General features: G+C 44.7%; 2 protein-coding genes across 5 annotated transcripts in view; one reads left to right on the plus strand and one right to left on the minus strand.

The window, feature by feature from the left end:
• Positions 1 to 19,519, minus strand: part of CUNH1orf194 (chromosome unknown C1orf194 homolog) — a 72,049-nt gene that overhangs the window by 25,029 nt on the left and 27,501 nt on the right. The window lies entirely within an intron of this gene.
• Positions 1 to 19,519, plus strand: part of KIAA1324 (KIAA1324 ortholog) — a 59,608-nt gene that overhangs the window by 18,386 nt on the left and 21,703 nt on the right. The window contains exons 2-7 of the mRNA XM_006919591.3: positions 9,142 to 9,262; positions 11,391 to 11,583; positions 16,840 to 16,987; positions 17,445 to 17,525; positions 18,162 to 18,267; positions 18,408 to 18,557. Of these exons, the coding sequence (XP_006919653.1) occupies positions 9,142 to 9,262; positions 11,391 to 11,583; positions 16,840 to 16,987; positions 17,445 to 17,525; positions 18,162 to 18,267; positions 18,408 to 18,557 (799 nt within the window). The remainder of the gene's footprint in view (positions 1 to 9,141; positions 9,263 to 11,390; positions 11,584 to 16,839; positions 16,988 to 17,444; positions 17,526 to 18,161; positions 18,268 to 18,407; positions 18,558 to 19,519) is intronic.

The following is a 19,519-nucleotide window of genomic DNA, read 5'->3' on the forward strand; positions in this document are numbered from 1 at the left end:
TATCAGCTGGGACTGGTGGGCCATGAGGGGTGGAGAGCACTGGGCAGGGCACTCTGCAGGCAGGGAGGAGCGGGCGTAATGCTCTCTGCCTACCCTTTTTACTTAGAGGATCAGTTGTGAACCGTGCCACCCTGGGAGGGGATGAGTGAACAGGTAATACAGCTACATGGTAAGCAATTCAAAAAGTATAAAGGGTACCCAGGAAAGATCTGCATTCTTTCCTCCCTCACAAGTGTACAGACTTTTTTGATTTCTTAGCTATTTCTACAACAAAGGTCAAATTAACTGAGGCCCTGAGTGACGAGGTTCCAGCTTTATGGGACAGTGATTGGACTTCTTCTGGTGCAGAAACTTGGTCAACTGCAGGGAATCTTTTCTAAAACCACCTGCCAGGCACGCTTCACACACGCTGCCCCAGGTCTTGGTCCCATGCTGCAGCTCAGCCTGTTTAGGCAAGAGCCAGGCTTATGACGGCCTTAGGATCAGGCCGACCAGAGGGGCCTGGTCTCCGAGAGTTGGTCCTCCACTCACCCATCTCTAGTTTCCCATGATGGCAGAAGGCTGGGCCAAAATTTCAGTTGGTGACACCTGGCAATGGTCTAGGGTGAGACTGTCCCAGAGAATAGCCTGGGACTATTATTCAGAACTTTTACAAACAACACAGACGTCCACAACTATACCAGTCACCAGTACAGCTGTCATTTTACAGGACAAGAGGTACCCATCCAGGTGTCTATGCAGCCTCTCTCTTTTATAGCACTCACATGCTACACGTGTTAGTGCCCACAGCTGAACAGATCCTTCTGTAAAGCACAGATAGAACTTCAAACACAGTAAGAGAAACTGCTTCTGACCCCCTCCCTCCACCAGCCGGCCCAGACTTCCTGATTTCCTAATTTTTCCTCTAAAGAACATTTTCCATAGGTCAGAGTCATCTGAGAACTATAACGGCAATGTCAGCTCCTGCCCAGGCTGGCAAAACGCTGCTGCAGGCTTCCCCTGCCTGGCACTTCCCACAACCCCGGCTCCAAGAATCCTGCTTTAAAAAGCTTCTCTCCAAGGGAGGCATTAACTTTAAAAAACATACCTCATTAAATAAATTGTTTGACAAGTAATTCATCTACACGATAATCAATTCGAAAAGTACAAGGGGGTACAGAATAAAAAGGGTTCCTCCCGCTTCCGTCCTCTGCCGTCTGCCACGTAGTTCTCCCGCTAGGAAGCAGCCCTGCTGCCTTCAGACTTACCACTGAAGTTAGTTTGCACCCCTGGGGCATCCTGTATTTACTGGGGGTACAGAGAAGGTATGACAGCAGCCCTGACCATAGGCTTCTCTGTCTGGGAGAACAAAACCAGAGGCAGGAGAATGCTGAGGGAACAATGGGCTGGTCACAAAATCAAAATATAACACACAAGTTATGAGAGGTTCCTTTAAATTAATTTTAATTACTGAGATTGGGATTGGAGGAGTTGAATTTTAAGCCAGACATTATAAACCAGGAGATTATAGATATGGACTGGAGGTTAAAAAACAAAACTACCAAAAAACATAAAAACTAGGAGGCATTAAATAAATCACTCTTTTCAAAAATTCTTAAAGCATATTATTTCTCATCTGTCACTTTCTACCTGATATTGTTCCTGTATATATTTACAGCATTCTTATTTATGGTATGTACCTTGCAGGACAGTACCTCGCATATACTTTTGTGTGACTAGCACACCCTGGGATTATGCAGGACACAATCTCTACAGCCGCGGTCCCCGTCCATGCCAGGACTGCCTCGATCAAATCTGTAACCCTTCGCCACACACTTAGTGACCATTTTTAGCTGGATTACTTTGAGGTAAAGTGGGCAACATCTCAAAGTGTTATGGGGGGACACAGGATTGGAAGAGAGAGAGAGATGGCTGGAGGATGAAGCAGGTGCCAGGGAGCAAAGGCCCTCGTAAACCCTGCAGGGAGTGTGGGAGTGTGGTGCTCACCCTGAGGGCTACAAACGGCAGCAACGCACTGTTCTGCAGCTCAGATGGGTCACTCTGCCTGTAGCCTGCAGAGGGGTTTGGAGGAGAGGAGGGAGCAAAGCCTGGGAGTCCATCCTCCAAATTCAAGTTCTCCATTACAAATAGCTAACGTATCCAAACACTGAGCTATCCCTTGGAGAGTTTTGCATAGACGTATACCTAGTTGGCCTGTTTCTTTCATGTATGATTAAAAGCTCAGGTGAAAAAATTTAATGGGACATTTTGATCTCATTGAAAACCTGAGAAAAGCATGTCTTTGAAATATAATCTCATAAAGCCCTGCCTTATAGACAGATGTGTGTACCAAACTCTCGCCTATCAGAAAGAGACTGAAATTTGTGAAGGGACATTTTGTTTCCTGGTGACAAAACCATTTCAATCCTAGGGATATTTACAAGCAATACCGAAAAGCCCTCTGCCCCTGACAGAGTGGCCACAGTTACCAAGTGTCCTAAATGTCTGCGACCAGCCTTTCTCTTGGAGAGATTAGCTTTGGGGGATTTGCTAGGGGAGAAAAAGTGGAAAAAGACAGATGTTGTTTCATATGTATGAGACGACGCATCAGAGGAGAGAGCGAGTGGGGGCACGCAGCTAACAGCAGGGGAAACCGGGAAGGTCTCGCTGCTGCTGTCATCATTGCTGTTAGGCCAAACATGTCCCAGCCCTACTGCCAGAAAGAGGAGAAGAGGGCCTGGGCGCCCCCTCAGCGAGCCCTCTCCAGGCAGAGTCATAGCAGTAGCTGGCTGCTTTTTTTTTTTTAACCATTTTACAAAGAGCTTTCCTGAACATAATCTCCTAATTGTCTTGAGAAGCTAATGTTACTCAGTTGTTGGGTTTTTTTTTGTTGTTTGTTTTTTTGGGGGGAGAGGGTGGGGGTGCGTCTATTTAATCTTCTTAGCCGAGTATTATCATCCTCATTTTATGAGCAAGGGAACCCAGGCATGGGGATATTTAACGGGTCCACTATCATGCAGTTTGGAGGTGTCAGGAAGAGATGAGAGTTGAGATCTTTTGGCTGTAATGCAGAGCGCTTTGCACTGGTCCAGAGCTGCTTTAGAGTCATGCCCTTGTTCCACCATCCAGTCATTCAACAAATATTGATTGACAGCTGCTATACGTCAGGTGATGTTCTAGGCACTAGGACTATATCCGTGAGTAAAAACAAAGATCCCTGTTCTTATAGATCTTATGCATGATCTGGGATGGACAGAAATAGACAATACACATAATGAATAACTAAGTTATAAAATATGCTCGAAAGTGGGAAGCGCTATGGAGAACAAGAAATCGTTCAGGATTTCAGGATGAGTGAGATGAGGGGAGAGGATTACAATTGTAAACAGTGAGATTATGGCAGTAGGGACAATATCGGGGGGGTTGTGGGAGCTAAAGGGGAAGATGCCTGCGAAGTGCTCAGCTCACAGCCCAGTGCACTGGTGCTGTCATGTGGTCACTAATGGTGGCTGTCATCACCCCAGTCCCAGCTCCCTCATTAGCCTGTCAGTGTCTCCCAGCAGCCCCCAGGCCAGGGCTGTGCCTCAAATGCACAGGCAGCTCAAGTTACAGACAGGCTGGACATTAGGGTCAGGGTCCCGCTTGGCACAGAGCACAGTGACACAAAGTGCCCCTGCTGGGTTGTGGAGACCCAGGATCTGCTTTGTGAGATGTGTCCACAGCCAAATAACCAGGGCAGGCCCTGCTAGGGTGACCAAGTATGGTCCTTGCTGGTTTTTTTTTTTTTTATCAAAATGGAAGTTGAAAACCCAGAGTAGAATAGAAAATGCTGAAAGGAGGGGCAATGAAAGGGCAGGCTCCCCATACTCCTTCAGACTGGGAGCCCTAGGGCTCCCAGCACCGTGTTGCTAGGCAACAGCCCACAGATCGAGGACAGCCAGCAGGAGCCAGACTGCTTGGGGTCTGTTTGCTTTGGCTGCTGCTGGGTCTGGTGCCTGCTATGGGAAAAGGGGGCATCGCTTATAGGTAGAGGAACCGACTAAGTGGGGCGAAGGCCAAAAGGCGTCTTTGACCCTAAGTGCCTCAGTGCCTGCAATTCCACCTTCAGCAATTTGGTCTTAAGACGGTGGTGTTAAACTTTTTTTGCGTGAAACTTCTGGTTCAAACAGAAGCTTCACTGAGAAGAATAAACATGTATAAGAGAGTAAAAAAAAAAACAACGTTGCTCCATTAAAGAAGTGGAATTCTGAATTCCCACTCCCCTTCAAAGGGACTGCCTTTTAAACCCCTGGACTCTGGAGCATAATTTGAAAACTTCTGGTTTACAGTATTTCAGCTCCCTGTTAAAAGTAAACAGCTTTTGTCTGGTACAATATTAAGCCATTTTAAAATTACTAATACATTATGACAGAGTTTAATGTTTTTCTGTGCATAGGAATATGGATCATAGACTCCTTGGAGGATCTAATGAAAACTGTGGCTCCTCTGCCTGGCTGTATGGTGGAAGAAGTCCAAGGACCGTAGATTAAAGACCCCTGTCTCGTGGGAGATTGGTTTATATGATTTGCTTCAAAATGGGATAAATACTTAAGTCTTGAGGCATAGAAGAGTGAGGTTTCAAAGAAGGAGGAAGGAGGAAAAGATCTAAAGGAGAAATGGAATCTTGGGAGCTAGAGCCCAGGACTCTATTTTTAACTTGATCTCCAGGCAATTTTAACTTGATCTCCAGGCAGTAGTGATGATCAGACAGATGTAAGTTTAGGCACTAGAGCTCTAGAGCTGGGATGTCTAGGCGCTGGGGCCCAGGAGGCACTTCTACTGAGCTGGCAGTCCTAAGAGGGTGGGAAGGAAGGAGAGAGGGAGGGAGAAGCCCTGCTGCCCTCCCCAGTCTGACAGGGTAGAGAACAATAGGGAAGATCCTGTGCCTTCCATCCCGCCCTTCACAATGAGACAAAGCCAGGTCCCTAAGCCATAAGCCTCAGCCAGATCATCCATCCAAAACCTGACTGAGGGTACTCCAAAGTAAAAACAAAAACAAAAACAACAAAGAATGAGAGTCCAGGAAGCCATCTAGGTAGGGCTGGGCCTAAAAGAAAGTCTCATTTGGGGCCCTGATGTTCAAGTCCTGACATTTCTCCGTGGTTTTCCATGTCCTGTAGTAAGCTGACTAGCTCATTCCTCCCTCCCAGCAAAGGCTTGGTCTCTCCTGACAGTCTGAACTGTTGAACTGGATCTGCTCCTATCACGGGTGCTTTCCAAGCAAAGAGGCGTTTACAACTGAGTCAACAAACACCTACCCACCCTACTTTACCAAGCTCAGGGGTTTGTCTGGCCTACCCTGCCCCCATCTTGATATTCTCCCCAAAGGATCTGCTTTTTCAGGGAAGGTGAGAGAAGGGGATGAGCCTGAAGTTGGGGGACGAGCAGGAGAAAGCCTCTTCCAGACCCCAAGGCCTCTAGTCAAAATCCAGGTTTGATCCCAAAGCCTTTAGTCAAAATCTAGGTTTACTTAAGAACCTGTTTCTTGACACAGGCCCCGTCCCAGCCAAGACAAACTCAAGTTGTGTTGATACCCTGCTTCCTTGGGTGGCTGTGACTTTACACAGCAATGGCTCTGTGATTCTAAGACTCAGGACATGAGACACCTGCTTGGCTCTGTCTATTCTCTCTGTGGGCTGAAGATGGCAGAGGAGTTGTCTCCTTCTCCCCAACAGTCTCTGGGCAGTGATTCTTAGCTCTGTCAGTGTTTTATTCAAGTGTATCCATTCAACCAAATTCATATGTGTGGATTTCAATGTACACAAATTTTATGTAAAAAAAAAACACGAAAAATAACAACTTCAAGAGGAGAAGAGTATTCATGGATGCAAACTGGGTATCTGAATTTGCTTATACATATTTTTTAATTTCAGAGTTCTCTGAGATAAGGAGAAGACTGGAATTATGAGGAAAAACAGATCTAGAGAGATGTTAGCTCAAAGGCACAATGAATTTTTTTATTATGGTAAATTTGAAATTTACCATAATAAAAAGTGAAAAATAAGACTTAGAAATGTTTGTTTTCTCTTCGAAATCTCTCTTCTTGATCAAAAGTCTTAAGAAACTCGTATCCTTTACCCTAGTTATTTCACTTTTGGGAATCTATCCAAAATAAATAACCAGTGAGACAGAATATTTCATCGTAGTGCCATTTAAAATAAGGAAACCCTGGGCAAAAGCCAGTGTCCAACAGCAGAACGGTTAAAGGAATATGGCACAACCATTAAAGACATGGGAAAGCGCTTGTGGCCTAAGATGCAAAAACGGGGAAGAAAGGTCAGAACACAAAACTACATGCATAGAAGGATCTTCGTTTCATTTTTAAAAACATATCTGCATGTATAGTAAGATAGGGCAACTACACATATATCAGTTCCAAGTCTGAAAACGATATTCTCCAAAGGGTTTTGCTGCAGGAACGAGGGGTAAAAAACCACATTACGTAAATTACATAGAGAATCGAGTGAACCAGACAGAGGATCAATGTTCTGCCTACGGACACAATACGCTGGTCATCTACATAGTGCTTCCACAGTTCCCACACACCGTCTCATCTGATCTTCAATCTCCCCATATGGCGAGCGAATGAGGAGATGTTCCCGTCACTGTACAGATGAGAAAACACTCTCAGTGGCGTGAAATGTCTCGTCCAAGGTCACACGGATGAGAAATCACTGAGCGAGAACCCAAGCCTTCTCACCAGGAAACCTCCACCCTTGTACATCGAATAAAATACAAACTCACCCTGCACCAAATTTAACAGCCAAATCTAAAAATTAAATAAGACAGTTTTGGTTGTCTGCCATCATCCAGGCTCACTTCGGAGGCCTGAGAATTGGTGTTAAAATATCTAATCTGTTCGAGCGATAATTTCAGTTCACTCTGACTGCATTTGGCCTTTTGGAGACACATAGGCCAAGTCTATTTCTTTTCACGGTTTTTCATTTGGAGTCCCCTGGGACTCACTCAGGTGGAAGGTTTGCTGAGAAAATGGTGGTTCTAGGCCTTAGAACATTTCCCTTTCAACGTGTGCTTATTTACTTCATGTCACTTGGGGATATTCATACCGTCCAAGATGGCTGGCTCTGCTGCAGCTGTTCCAAGCTACTTTGAGATCTCACAATTCAAGACATAAGCTTCGACAGTTAAATCAGATACATAACTGGTAGCAGTCCTCAATTATAATCTGTGAACAAATCAATTCTTTGACAGCACCTTGGTTTACCCAGTCATCTGTCTTTGAAAGTGCATAGTCTGTGTAATATACAGATTCACAAAGAAGACACACAAGTATATTCAGCACACAATTCCTCCCTCACGCACAATGATATGACACATATCCAAGTCACAATCTTAAATGCGGGCAAACTAGGCCCTTCTTGACAGTGAGGGTGCCTTAAGGAATCAGATCTTTCCCGCAGTTACTTCCCATTCCCAATCCTTTTGAAATGTTATTCATGGATGCAAACTGGGTATCTGAATTTGCTTATACATATTTTTTAATTTCAGAGTTCTCTGAGATAAGGAGAAGACTGGAATTATGAGGAAAAACAGATCTAGAGAGATGTTAGCTCAAAGGCACAATGAATTCCCATCCTGATATTCTTTCTTTCCTAAACTACACTGACATCTAAATGCAAAGCCGAAGAGTCTCATCATGAGTTAGGTTCACAGCTCCCCAAACTGTCCCCTTCTCCTCTGTATCTTCTCCTTCTAGATGAAATGCCGGGTTTATGTGTTGCTGTCCTGAACTACACCCAACACAACATCTAGTACCTCTAAGTGCTGGGCATACAATATATATTTGGTAAATATTTATAATAAAGGAAAATAAAAATGGAGCTGTAAAATTGTTCTCTTATCAGCCTAAGTGTCTGAAACTACAGCTCGAGAAACATGTTTATCTTATTTCCACAAATCTGAGATGCCATTGCTTCTAAGACACACCATTTTTCTGTGTGCCACAAAGACACTATCAGTTAAAATATGACACGATGCTTCCTCATTGTGTCAATTATAAGCCAAACATCTTGATTTCATAGATGTTAAAATGTGAAAGAAATAGGCATTTTGAGTAGATGAAATGCAGTATGTCTACCTCTTCTAAAAGGAGATACTTTTTCCTTTTGGTTCTGTCTCATTAATTAACTCTCAAATTAACTGTCTCATTTTTAGTCTGTCTTGCATTTATACATGTTATGCAGTCATGCTTTCATATGGGTTGAAAAAGGGACATGAAATCTATTTTTCTTATGGACACAGTAATATAAAGTAGTTCTGTACTTAAATATAGTTTTAGTGCAAATTGTAAAATACTTGTCAGAGCCAAAACCACATTAATTCTGTGGTCTATTGTTTATTACAAGATTTAAAAGAGTAAGAACCGTTTAGGGGCATTTGGCATGTCTACTGTGTTTTCTTTTTCCCAAGTAGTGCTTTCTATTGTTTTTGTTGTCATTCTATTTAATGCTTGATTCGGCTGTTTTGTTATTGTTATTCAGTTTATTCTTAGTTCAGGTAAAGCAACTGAACTGTGAGTTTCTCACTGCACAGAGAAATTGGCATGAATAGATTCACATGATGAGAGCACATCACTTGCGTGAGCTAAATATGATGTTTTTATAAAATGCAAGGTGAAAATTCATAGTCTTTCTGGGCAGAAGAGAGCATGAAAAACACTAGGAAAAAGAAATATAGCTTCTGTGATAATCCTTTCTAAATTTTTCATGGACCAGTCCTTGCTCATAAATGCTACAGTTTGGGATAAGAAAAACTCTGATTCTAGCCTGTTTTTTAGTTACCTTCGCATATTCCTTTGGCCTAGCAGGCATTATTTATATACAACAGCAAAGAGAGTCATGCAAAATAAATAAATAAATAATTTAATTAATTAATTAATTAAATAGCAAGGGTTTTCTCAGGACTAGACCATGGCTGGGTGGAGAATGGTCTAAATAACTGTAGGTCCTGTGATGCCTTGCTCCCCACTGAGGTACCAGGGCCCATTACTATGTTGATGAGAGTCAGTAGCCATTGTACTGGGCACTAAGTGGGGCGGTTGGGAAGCTGTTACTGTTCAATCACTGCTAATACACATTTTGCCCATTGTTCTCTCCCCTGCAGTCTGAGTACCACTATGAATACACCGCGTGTGACAGCACAGGCTCCAGGTGGAGGGTCGCCGTGCCGCACAGCCCAGGCCTGTGCACCAGCCTCCCCGACCCTGTCAAGGGCACCGAGTGCTGTAAGCAGCCATCCTGCTCCAGGGCCTCCCTGCCGCTCAGCTTTGGTTTCTGCCCCAAGCCTCCTGCCATCCAAGCTAGGCCCTTCCCGACAGCGCGGGTGCCTTAAGGAACCAGATATTTCCTCAGTCCCCATCCCCAACCCTTTTGAAATCTTTTTTATAGATGCAAACTGAGTATCTGAATTTGCTTTTTTTTTTTTTAAATTTAAATCCCATCAGGATATAAAGTATAAGTAATTCCAGCTGTGTGCCACTCAGATATTTCTTTTCAGTTCGCATACATTTTTTTTTTTTTTTTTTGCCTATGCATTTCTCTCCAGTCTTCACTCACCAGCCACAATCAGTCATTAGGAAAGATTGCGATTTGCTTTCTTTCTTGAAAAGGAAGCCAGAGAAGATGAATTTCTGTAGAGACAGACCTTTCAAATGCACTGGGCATCACTTCAGGGAAGAGAATCTTCCCCAACTGTGCAATTGACTGTGCAATCAGCAAGGCAATGACTTGCCTGCAGCTTCTGTCCCCACTTCTGTGACTTAGTAGTCAGAACTTTTCTACAACTGGCAGCTCATTCCACTGCAATGTTCTTTTTAGAAATACAAAGGAGATAACAACAAAAATCCGGGACTAGAATCAAGAAATACTTAAAGACTTGGAAAGGAGATTGAGAGCATTTAAATTCTAAAATAAGCTTAGCACAGTACCTTGTCTGGTAGGTGAGTAAATACTTGTTAAATTAACGAATGGATATTGCTAAGATCTGAGCAGAACTGAAGGGTGACTAATGGAAACAGATGAGCCATCTTCAGTTAACTTGGCCAACTTTACTGAGCTCCTTCTTTGTGCCCGTGCTGTGTGAATCAGAGATAAGTAAGGCACAGTCTCTGCCTTCAGAAGCTCACAGGCTGGTGGAAGGAGCAGACATTCATTCATCCATTCATTTTTTTCAGTAAAACCTTTATGGAGCTCCTGCTATGTCTGTGTCAGTCACTGAGCCACCGTCCCTGGAGGAGCTCGGTGCCTAGTGGGAGGCACACGTCAATATGATGTGTTAATGTGAAGTGAAAAAGAATGGGCGTTATGGATGCTTAGGGATCAGGAACAGCTGGGGGAACCATGAGCAAAAGTTTAAAGGTGAAAGAACACCAGACACATTCAGGGAAGAACATATAGTCTGGGAAGGAGGCAGCACAGGGAAGGCGATGGATGGAGCTGGGGTGGAGAAAGGTCTGCAGTGGGAGATCAAGCTGGAAAGTTAGGTTGGGGGAAAATTTTGGAAGACTGAATGCCAGGCTGAGAGCTTAATTCTATAATCAAAGGGGATTGCCCGATTATTTTTTAAATAATAGGAATAACAGTACACATCAGGGTTTTAGAATGATACTTCTGACCACAGAATGAGCAAAAACAAGAAATGGGGACCTAGTTAGGAGGACAGTGCAGAGGTTGAGCTAAAAAGTCATGAGAATCCCAACCAGCATGGTGGCAATGGAAGCAGAAAGGAGGAGACAGAGGCCAGAGACTCAAGGGGGAAACGCAAGGCTGAAGGGCCAGGCACTATTCAGAGGGGTCAGCACGAGAGGCCATGGTATTCCTTTCCCTGGCGAGCTCAGAAAGGCAGAATCTGCTCCCTCAGGAAATGAGACTGACAGGGACAAGCCTAAGCCCCACAGCAAGGCAGAGCTTCCATGGCCTTACATCTTTGTTGTTGCTGTTGTTGTTGTTAATAACAGCTTTAATGAGAAATTTACATTTCACAAAATTCACCCTTTTAAAGTGTAAAATTCATCAGTTCTTAGAAGATTCACAGAGTTGCATAACCATCACCACTAACTTCAGAACATTTCATCAGCCCCAAAAGGAACATCAAATCCCTTTTAATCTCTCCCCCAGACCCCTCCCCTGAGTCCCTGGCACCACAAATCTACTGTCTGTCTCTGTGAATTTGCCTATCTGGACAGTCCATGTAAATAGAATGGAACAAGATGAGCTATGGCTCTAAATCATAGTGGGCTAAATGCCTAGACCTCAATCCTCTGCTCCTCCCTTTAGGATGCCCACAATCCACCCACTTCTCCTGGGGCGGCAGGGGCCTCACCACCCTACCCTTGTCCCTGCTCTGTGTTCCAGCCTTTTCTTGCAACGCTGGAGAGTTTCTGGACATGAAGGACCAGTCGTGTAAGCCGTGCGCCGAGGGCCGCTACTCGCTTGGCACGGGCATCCGGTTCGACGAGTGGGATGAGCTGCCCCATGGCTTTGCCAGCCTCTCAACCAACATGGAGATTGACGACAGCACCGCCGAGTCCACCGAGAACTGTACTTTGTGAGTCCTCATCTTCTCCAACCCCCTAAGCTCCCTCCTCCCCATATTGGGGAAGGAGCTGCAGGGAGCACTCGAGCCTCTTCTCCTTCTCCTCCGGCTGGGCAGGGAGGATGGAACAGGTCCCCACAGGACTGTTGAATGTGACATCCACCTCGGCCCATTCACTGACCTAAGCTTACTAAATGATGGGCAGGCATTTGTGATAGGTGAAAAACATGGAGGTGGGTAAGATGGACAAGGGTTTAATGGCTCAGTCCATTTAAAATAAAATCCAGTGGGACTGCCACCACAGAATTCTGGATAAGCCAATAAACATCCTCAACTCATTTGCAACACAATGTGCAAAGCACAGGCTGTCTTCCTGGCTTTGGTGCTGACTTCTAAAACTTGTCTGCCAAACCTGAGTTCATAGGTTTGTGGGAGACAGAGAAGGACCGGAGCTTTGGTCAGTGGTGGCTGATATCTTTCAAACCCTTTGAGATCCCAGTGACCAGATAACTTTCCAACTATTCAGTAACTGAAAGCTCAGCCCAGGGTGCTTGGAGAACTGGTAAGCTCTCCGTGTCAAATCTTTGGACACATAATGCCAGGGACAGAAATTAAATGATGTGCCTTCTATAGTTCACACTATTCTGCATGCTTTACCTATATTATTTTCTATAATCCTCACAAGAACACTGTGCAATAAGTATAACTGCTCCTATTACACGGATGAAGAACCGGAAGCTCAGCGAGGTTAAATGAATTGTCCTTCGTTACCCAGATTACAAGTGCTGAGAATGGAATTCCCACCTAGTCCTAAGCTTTGTACTGCCCGAAGCAGCCACCTTCAAATAATTTAGTGTGTGCAAGGCAATGTTGGGTCCTAGGGAGGAAAAGTGGGAGGACACATAGATGTAAAAGACAATCATCTGCTGCTCTTCACTAAATATTGACAGAGAATGTGGGAGAAAAGTACATACATGAAAGTTTCTCTTGTACTCAAATAATCGAAAGGATAAAAAGGACATAATAGTTGTATTACACTTGGATTTCTGAAACTGATACTTATTTCTTATATTTAAATCTTCCAGAAGTACCATTGTCAGAGCCAGGCAGCAGGCATTTAATATTCCAATTACAATGTTATTTTAGAGTTCAATATTATGTGTCAAAATCATCAGCATGATAACATTGGCATCAGAGATAAAGCTAGAGAGGATTAAAGCTGGAAAGGGGGATAATATGTAGGTTAAGACAACCAGCCCCCATCTGTGTCCTAATGGAGAATGTGACTATCCTGGCCACGGTGCAGGCCCGACTCACTCAATCAATTCTTATCCAAGAGAAGAAAGGGTTTCTCCCTCTCAGGGGATTGCACTGAAAGTCCGGAAATCATTACCTCTCAGCAAGGCAGGATGTGGCCAGTTAATAACAACCTGCACTTCCACAGCACGGATCCTGAAGGGCCTGGATCTCAAAGCGTCCATGACACCCCTGGGCGGGGGGAAGAATGTTTCTCCTCTGTAGAAGTAGAGAGGAGATGGCCATATAGAGAGGTTTTGTGATTTTCCCACTCCGCTCAGGAAGGTGAGAACCGAGCTGATACCAAGATACCAAGTGTCTGGTATCTCCCTGAATCCACGCCCACTGCCTCTAACCTAACCCGAGCTAGCCAGCGTCGCCTCCTGCCCGTTCTTCCTCTAGCGCCTCCCAGTTAGTCTGTGCTTCCACTCCAGCCTCCTCCAGGCCACTGTTCACTCAGTAGCCAGACTGAACTTCTTAAAATACAAACCCAACCGCAGTACTTGCCCGCTCAAAATCCTGGATTCTATGGATTCCTATTGCTCTTGGAATAAAATCCAGTACCTTGCCATGGCCTGAAGGGCCCTGTCCGGACCAGCCTTTGCCCACTGCCCATTTCTCCAGCTTCTCTCAAGTACCTCCCCTCGTGCTTACTGTGCTCCGGACACATTGGCTGCCATGCTCCTTCCATCCTGGGGCCTCTGAACACCCTCTTCTCCAACTCTTTTCCCAGCTGACTCCTGCTTCACTCTCAGGTCTTTGCTTCAACGTCACTTCCTCAAAGACACCATCCCTGACCCCAGAGAGTCCAGTTACTCTGTATCATCTTGTTTTTCTTCTTATGGCACTTATCATAGTTATTGCTACATGATTGTGTGATTAGTTAAGTTTGTGTCTCCTCAACTAGAAATAGAATTCGAGCTCCAAGAGGAGGGGGATCAGGTCTTGTTCTTTTGCTGTGTCTTCAACATCTAACATCTGGTAAAAAGTCCACATGAAATAAATAATTGGGAACAAAACAGGCCAACCCAAGTTTCTACGGCAAGATCCCGACCCTTCACAGGGTCAGCCATCTTCAGTTCCTGGATAAATGTCCCAGGACTTAAGATGCCGAAAAGAGTCTTCAGATCCAAAACTGGAATAATCAAGAGAGAAGAGGAGTAAAGAGAGAGTAATATAAAAAGGATATTGTGTGTTAGTGGAGAGTAAAGGACAGAAGCCCAATTACTGCAAAGGTAAGACAGGAATGAGAGAGAGATATAAACATTAAAAAGGGTTTCAAACATTGGAAGCTTCTAAGTTTTCCTATACAGTTTCTTCTTTCTAACCTGAACTTCTGAAACAGTGCCACACAGCATGAGCCAGGTGGGGTGTCTGGGTGGCCGCCATGTGAGAATTCCTCTTAGAAAGCTTGCCTTTCCCTAGGGCCACAGTAAAACAAAGCAGATATAAGTAGATCACAGTTAAATGACCATGAGAAAGTTTCCTAATCACTTTCATGCCTCAGTTTCCTCATCATAAAAAAGAGCATTCTTTCTATAGGTTGCCGTAGGGAGATGATACGTGGAAAGAATCTGGAGCGATGTCTGGCACTAGAAATCAATCAAGACGTGTTGTTATTATTGAACGTGAAATGATCTTCACCAGAAACAACTCTGACAAACAGAATTGTGATGCATTTTGCAAATGTAACCTACTTACGGCATCCTTTTAATTATTCATCCAACTTCAGGAGTTATTTATAGCTGATGCCAGGGAGCACATCAGCAATATGTACTGTCTCTTTCAATAGGAGACATCAATAGCGTTAGGTAGCTGGGGTGTCTTGGATGAGCTCAGTTTAGATATTTTGGTTATGCTTCCATTTGAGAATAACACTAACTGTGGAAGAGCTCTAAGTACTATATTATTCTGATAAACACTGAGGGAAACCAGTGGACGAATCTGAGGTCCCCTTAACTGGCCGTTATTAATAATTAGAGATCTGGGCTGGTTTCAAGCAAAATAGTGAAATAGTAGAATTGTCTTTGATCACCCATTTCCCACCTTTATCTGTTTAATCCTCTGAGTCCCTCCAATGGACCAGGCCCAGGGTTTGGTGCTGGCAAAACAATAGTAAGCAAGGAAAGTCTGGTCTCTCCCCTCACAGCATCTGCAAACCAGCCAGGAGGACAGACAATTAAAGAATTATTAATGTTTGCTCAGAAGAGGGAACCAAATTGCAAACAAACTAAGAAAAGATGCACAATTTCATTAATAATTAAGGAGAGAAGATTTACAGCCCAATGAGATGCTATCTCCTATCACTTCATGTTGGCGATTGACGATTTTAAAATCTGACCATTCCAAGCTGGGGGAGGAGGTGGAGCAACAGGAACCCTCTTACACTGCCTATGGGTGTAAACTGAAGCAACCACTTTGGAAAACAATGTGGCAGTAGCTGGTAAGGTTGGAGGTTTATACAGCCTCTAACCGGGCAGTTTTACTCCCAGGCATTGCATTCAGACATGGGCATCAGGGGACAGGAGGAGAATGTTCCAAACAGAGTGTGTTCAATAGCAAAAAATTGGAAACGACTGGAATATCCACCAACAAGTAATGCATAATAAATATGGTAGAGCCATACCAAGCAATATTATAAAGTAGTAAAAATGAATAGAAGAGCTACAGGTGTGAATTATGGGTGAATCCCACAATCAATATATTGAGCAAGAAAAAAAAAGCAATTTCAGAACACATAATTATGATACCATTCACCTAAAATTTAAAAAACATGCAAAGCACTATATAATATGTCGTTTAGTGATACACACATAATTAGTAAGGGACAGAGAACTACATGAGGATATGAAGCACCAAATTCAGGAAGGCGGTGACCTGGCGGTGGGGACAGGAGTGTGTAACAGGAAGGAGGTTGGAGACGGGAAACAGTGAGAGTTAAGGGCACACACGGCCGAGGCAGGTGAAGAGTCAAGGACTTCTCAGATTAGATGGCATTTATTCTAAGACACAAGTAAGGATTAACAGAGGGAGGAGGGAGAAGTTTATTCCAGGAAGAGGGAATATCATGTGGCAAGACCCAGGGGTGAGAGAACAGAAAAATCAAAAGAAATTCTCTAAGGCTGCACTATAGAGAGTGGGTGAGGAATCTGTAATTATCCCAAGGGCAACAGGCAGTCACAGGGATTTTAAGCAGGGAAGTGGCATGGTCAGCTTTTTGTTCGGACGGTCTCTCCAGCCACAGTGCGAAGGGTTTGGAGGAGGCAGGACTAGATGCAGGAAAGTAAGTTAGGAGGCCAAGTTCAGAGCTGAGGGTAGTGGTGGGGAAGAGGAGGGAGAGCCAGCCCTTGGGCAGGGTGGCCTGAGTTGAGAGAAATTTTGAAAATTAAATCAACATGCCTTCCCCATCCCATAGAATCTAGTTACCTGTAGCATCTAAAAGTGGACATTTCCAGAAAAAACAGGTGAAGTAGACTGATGAACTTATGAGTCCTGAAGAACAGCTGTATCTACTGACTTTTTGTGACAGCTTTGGAGTTAGGCTGACCTGGGTTTGAATCTCAGCCTTGCCACTTGCAGGCTGCATATGTTGGGTAAGATATTCGCCAAGCCTCAGTTTCATCATCCATTACATACTTCTTCTTCTTGACGAAAAAAAAATCATAAAGCAGTTTAGTACCTGGGAGATAGTAAGCAACCAATAAATGTTATCCGCACCCCCCAACTTCACCTGCCATCTATCTTCTGGGTAATCCTGTATAATGTGGGGGCACACCTCTTGTTGGCTGTACCTCCAGGCTCCTTAAACTGGAAGTCATTCTTCACTGAGTATTTTCAGGTCTAAGCTTCTGCTTGTGAAGCACAAATCTGGAATTGCCCCAGAGACCTAGCAGGACATGAGACCTGCACATCACACAAAGCCTGATGGGCCATGGCCCTGATACTGAACTTAGCTCCCATTCCAACTCACAGGTCCAAGTGGGTTCCCCTCGGCGACTACATCTCCTCCAACACAGACGAGTGCACGGCCACGCTGATGTACGCCGTCAACCTGAAGCAGTCGGGCACTGTCAACTTCGAATACTACTACCCAGACTCCAGCATCATCTTTGAGTTTTTTGTAAGCCCCTGGCCAAGGAGGAGGGGTGGGAGGTAAAGATGCTCAGATTCATTTGCAGGAATGACAAGCATAGTCCTGCTTGGGAGATTTCCACAGTGGTTTTCCTTCTGGAGAGAACTGTGGGCAAAATGAGTTGAAGCTTCAAGAGGCGAGGGACTCTGAGGTGGAAGAGTAGAATCTGGGAGTTCCTAGGGGTTTTGCCCCGCTCGGACACGAAAGCAGCATGTAACCCTTTCTGAGTTCCAAGTTACTTCTTTGGTGTCAATACCCTGACGTTCTGTGTGTGTGACTAGCTCCCGCCCTGCTTCAAGGCTCATATGTTCTGAGCTCCGCTCCTAAAGGAAATTGGCAACTCTTCTTTCCTGAGAAGGGGTCCCTGAAAGGCTGCTGCAGTGTGGGGTAAGGAACCCATTCCTTCAGAAGGCTGAGACTCTGCTCCCAACTCCTCCTGCCTCAGGTTCAGAATGACCAGTGCCAGCCCAATGCAGATGACTCCAGGTGGATGAAGACCACAGAGAAAGGATGGGAATTCCACAGCGTGAGTATCATACCAGCCTTCCTAAGCCTTTCCTGGAGATACCAGCCTTTCCTAGAAATCCCAAGATAGGGACCAAAGGCCTTTCCTCTAAGGAGTACTTCCTCCCAGCTCGGGCTTCCACCCCTCTCTCCCTAGAGAGCAGAGGTCTGACATGATGAGGATGCTATAATTTCTCTCCTCTTTAGTTCACAGAATATGGGTGTGTGCTGACTTGTTCCTATGACTTGACTCCAAGGACAAGCAGCTTGCCAGGTTTAAGGGCCAGGTCTTCTGGGGATGGGGCACGGATAAACAGAACCAGAGAAGAATGAGAGAAGAATAAATAGAAACAGTGCCCCTTCTGTCAGCACCTTCAGGTCCCTTCATATCAGTCTCACCACAGAGAGGCTCATGGTATCTGTGCTTGAAGGAGAAGCAGGAGAGGGCAGGGGAGGGGGTAGAGGAGGCTTAGAAGGAGAGGGGAGCTAAACCAAGATGGGAGGAAGGGCAAAGCTGAGGAAGTTGAGGGGGAGGATCAGAAGAGGCACTGCCAAACAGACTGTGTGTGAGAGGAGGTCCCAACGAGAGGTTAATCCAGCGGACTAGGGTTATCTGTTTTCTGAGACTGAACTAACTCTTCCTGTTGGTGGTTTTTAGGTCGAGCTAAATCGAGGCAATAATGTCCTCTATTGGAGAACCACGGCCTTCTCAGTGTGGTCCAAAGTCTCCAAGCCTGTGCTGGTGAGAAACATTGCCATAACAGGTACGAAGAGCAGGGCTGGGGCTGGAGTCTGCCGCTGAATTTCTGGCCTTGTAACTCTGTGGGGAGGGTGGGGGTCAGTTCCCAGGGGGCTCAGTCCTTAGGATCAATTTTTGCTTTTCTATGCTGTTCTTCTTCCCTAGGGGTGGCCTACACGTCAGAATGTTTCCCCTGCAAACCCGGCACGTACGCAGACAAGCAGGGCTCCTCTTTTTGCAAACTTTGTCCAGCCAACTCTTATTCAAATAAGGGAGAAACTTCTTGCCATCAGTGCGACCCTGACAAATACTCAGGTGATGTTTCTGAGGGCGGGAAGAGTTTGGTGGGGGCTGCCAACAAACCCTGGGAGAAACAGGAAGTACAGCCATCCATCTGGTCAAGCTCAAGACCGATAATTCTTAAACTCTTGCCTTCTGGACCCTAGAGGACCCTTGCCAATCCACACTCCACCAATCACTCTGGAAATAAAACTGAAATCATTCAATAGGTATTTATTGAGCTCTACTATCTGCCAGGCTCTATTTTGGGTGCTTGGAATACAGCAGTGAACAAAATAGACAAAGCTCCATGTCTTCATGGAATTTACATTCAGGAGGGGAGAAGACAGACGTAAAGAATAACAATAAATAATACATGTGTAAAAATTTATATAGTATGTTAGACAGTAAAAAGTGCACGATGCCATAGCAAGAAGGAAAAGCAACTCAGGGTTAGAGGCTTAGGAGAGCTAGGGAAAGGGGTTGCAATCTTTTTTTTTTTAAGCAGTACAATTTTTTAAATGAAACCTTATTAAGTATAAGATTATAATTATAAATAATAGATATAGTAGATTGGAAGTATACATTTATATATTTTAATTTATAACAATTATCAAAGTTAATTTAGAAAAGTCATAAGGCTCTATTTACGAGCAAAACATTTTAATAGCAAGAGCCAAAGATGGAACTTATAATCTTTTATCAGCCTGAGCAGCCACTGAATTCAAAGCAGGCCTTTTCAGGAAATCCAGAGTTCCTTGGAACACAGTTTAAAAACCACTCACTGTTTTAAGGGAAAATAAGAGGACAGTCAAAGCAGCCTATTTCTGCAGTCTCTGGATAGCTTCCCCAAATATCCCGACTTAAGAAACAGGGCCTGGTCACTGAGGGGGCTTCAGGGGCAGCAGGGCTCTGGTATAAGATGGGCACTGCTCCCAGAGGGCCCTCTGCTCAGGAAGTCCAGTGGTTGGCCAGGGGGGCCAATCTCCAAGACAGGT

The sequence above is a fragment of the Pteropus alecto genome, unplaced genomic scaffold (assembly GCF_000325575.1).
Source record: "Pteropus alecto unplaced genomic scaffold, ASM32557v1 scaffold106, whole genome shotgun sequence".
NCBI classification, from domain to species: domain Eukaryota; kingdom Metazoa; phylum Chordata; class Mammalia; order Chiroptera; family Pteropodidae; genus Pteropus; species Pteropus alecto.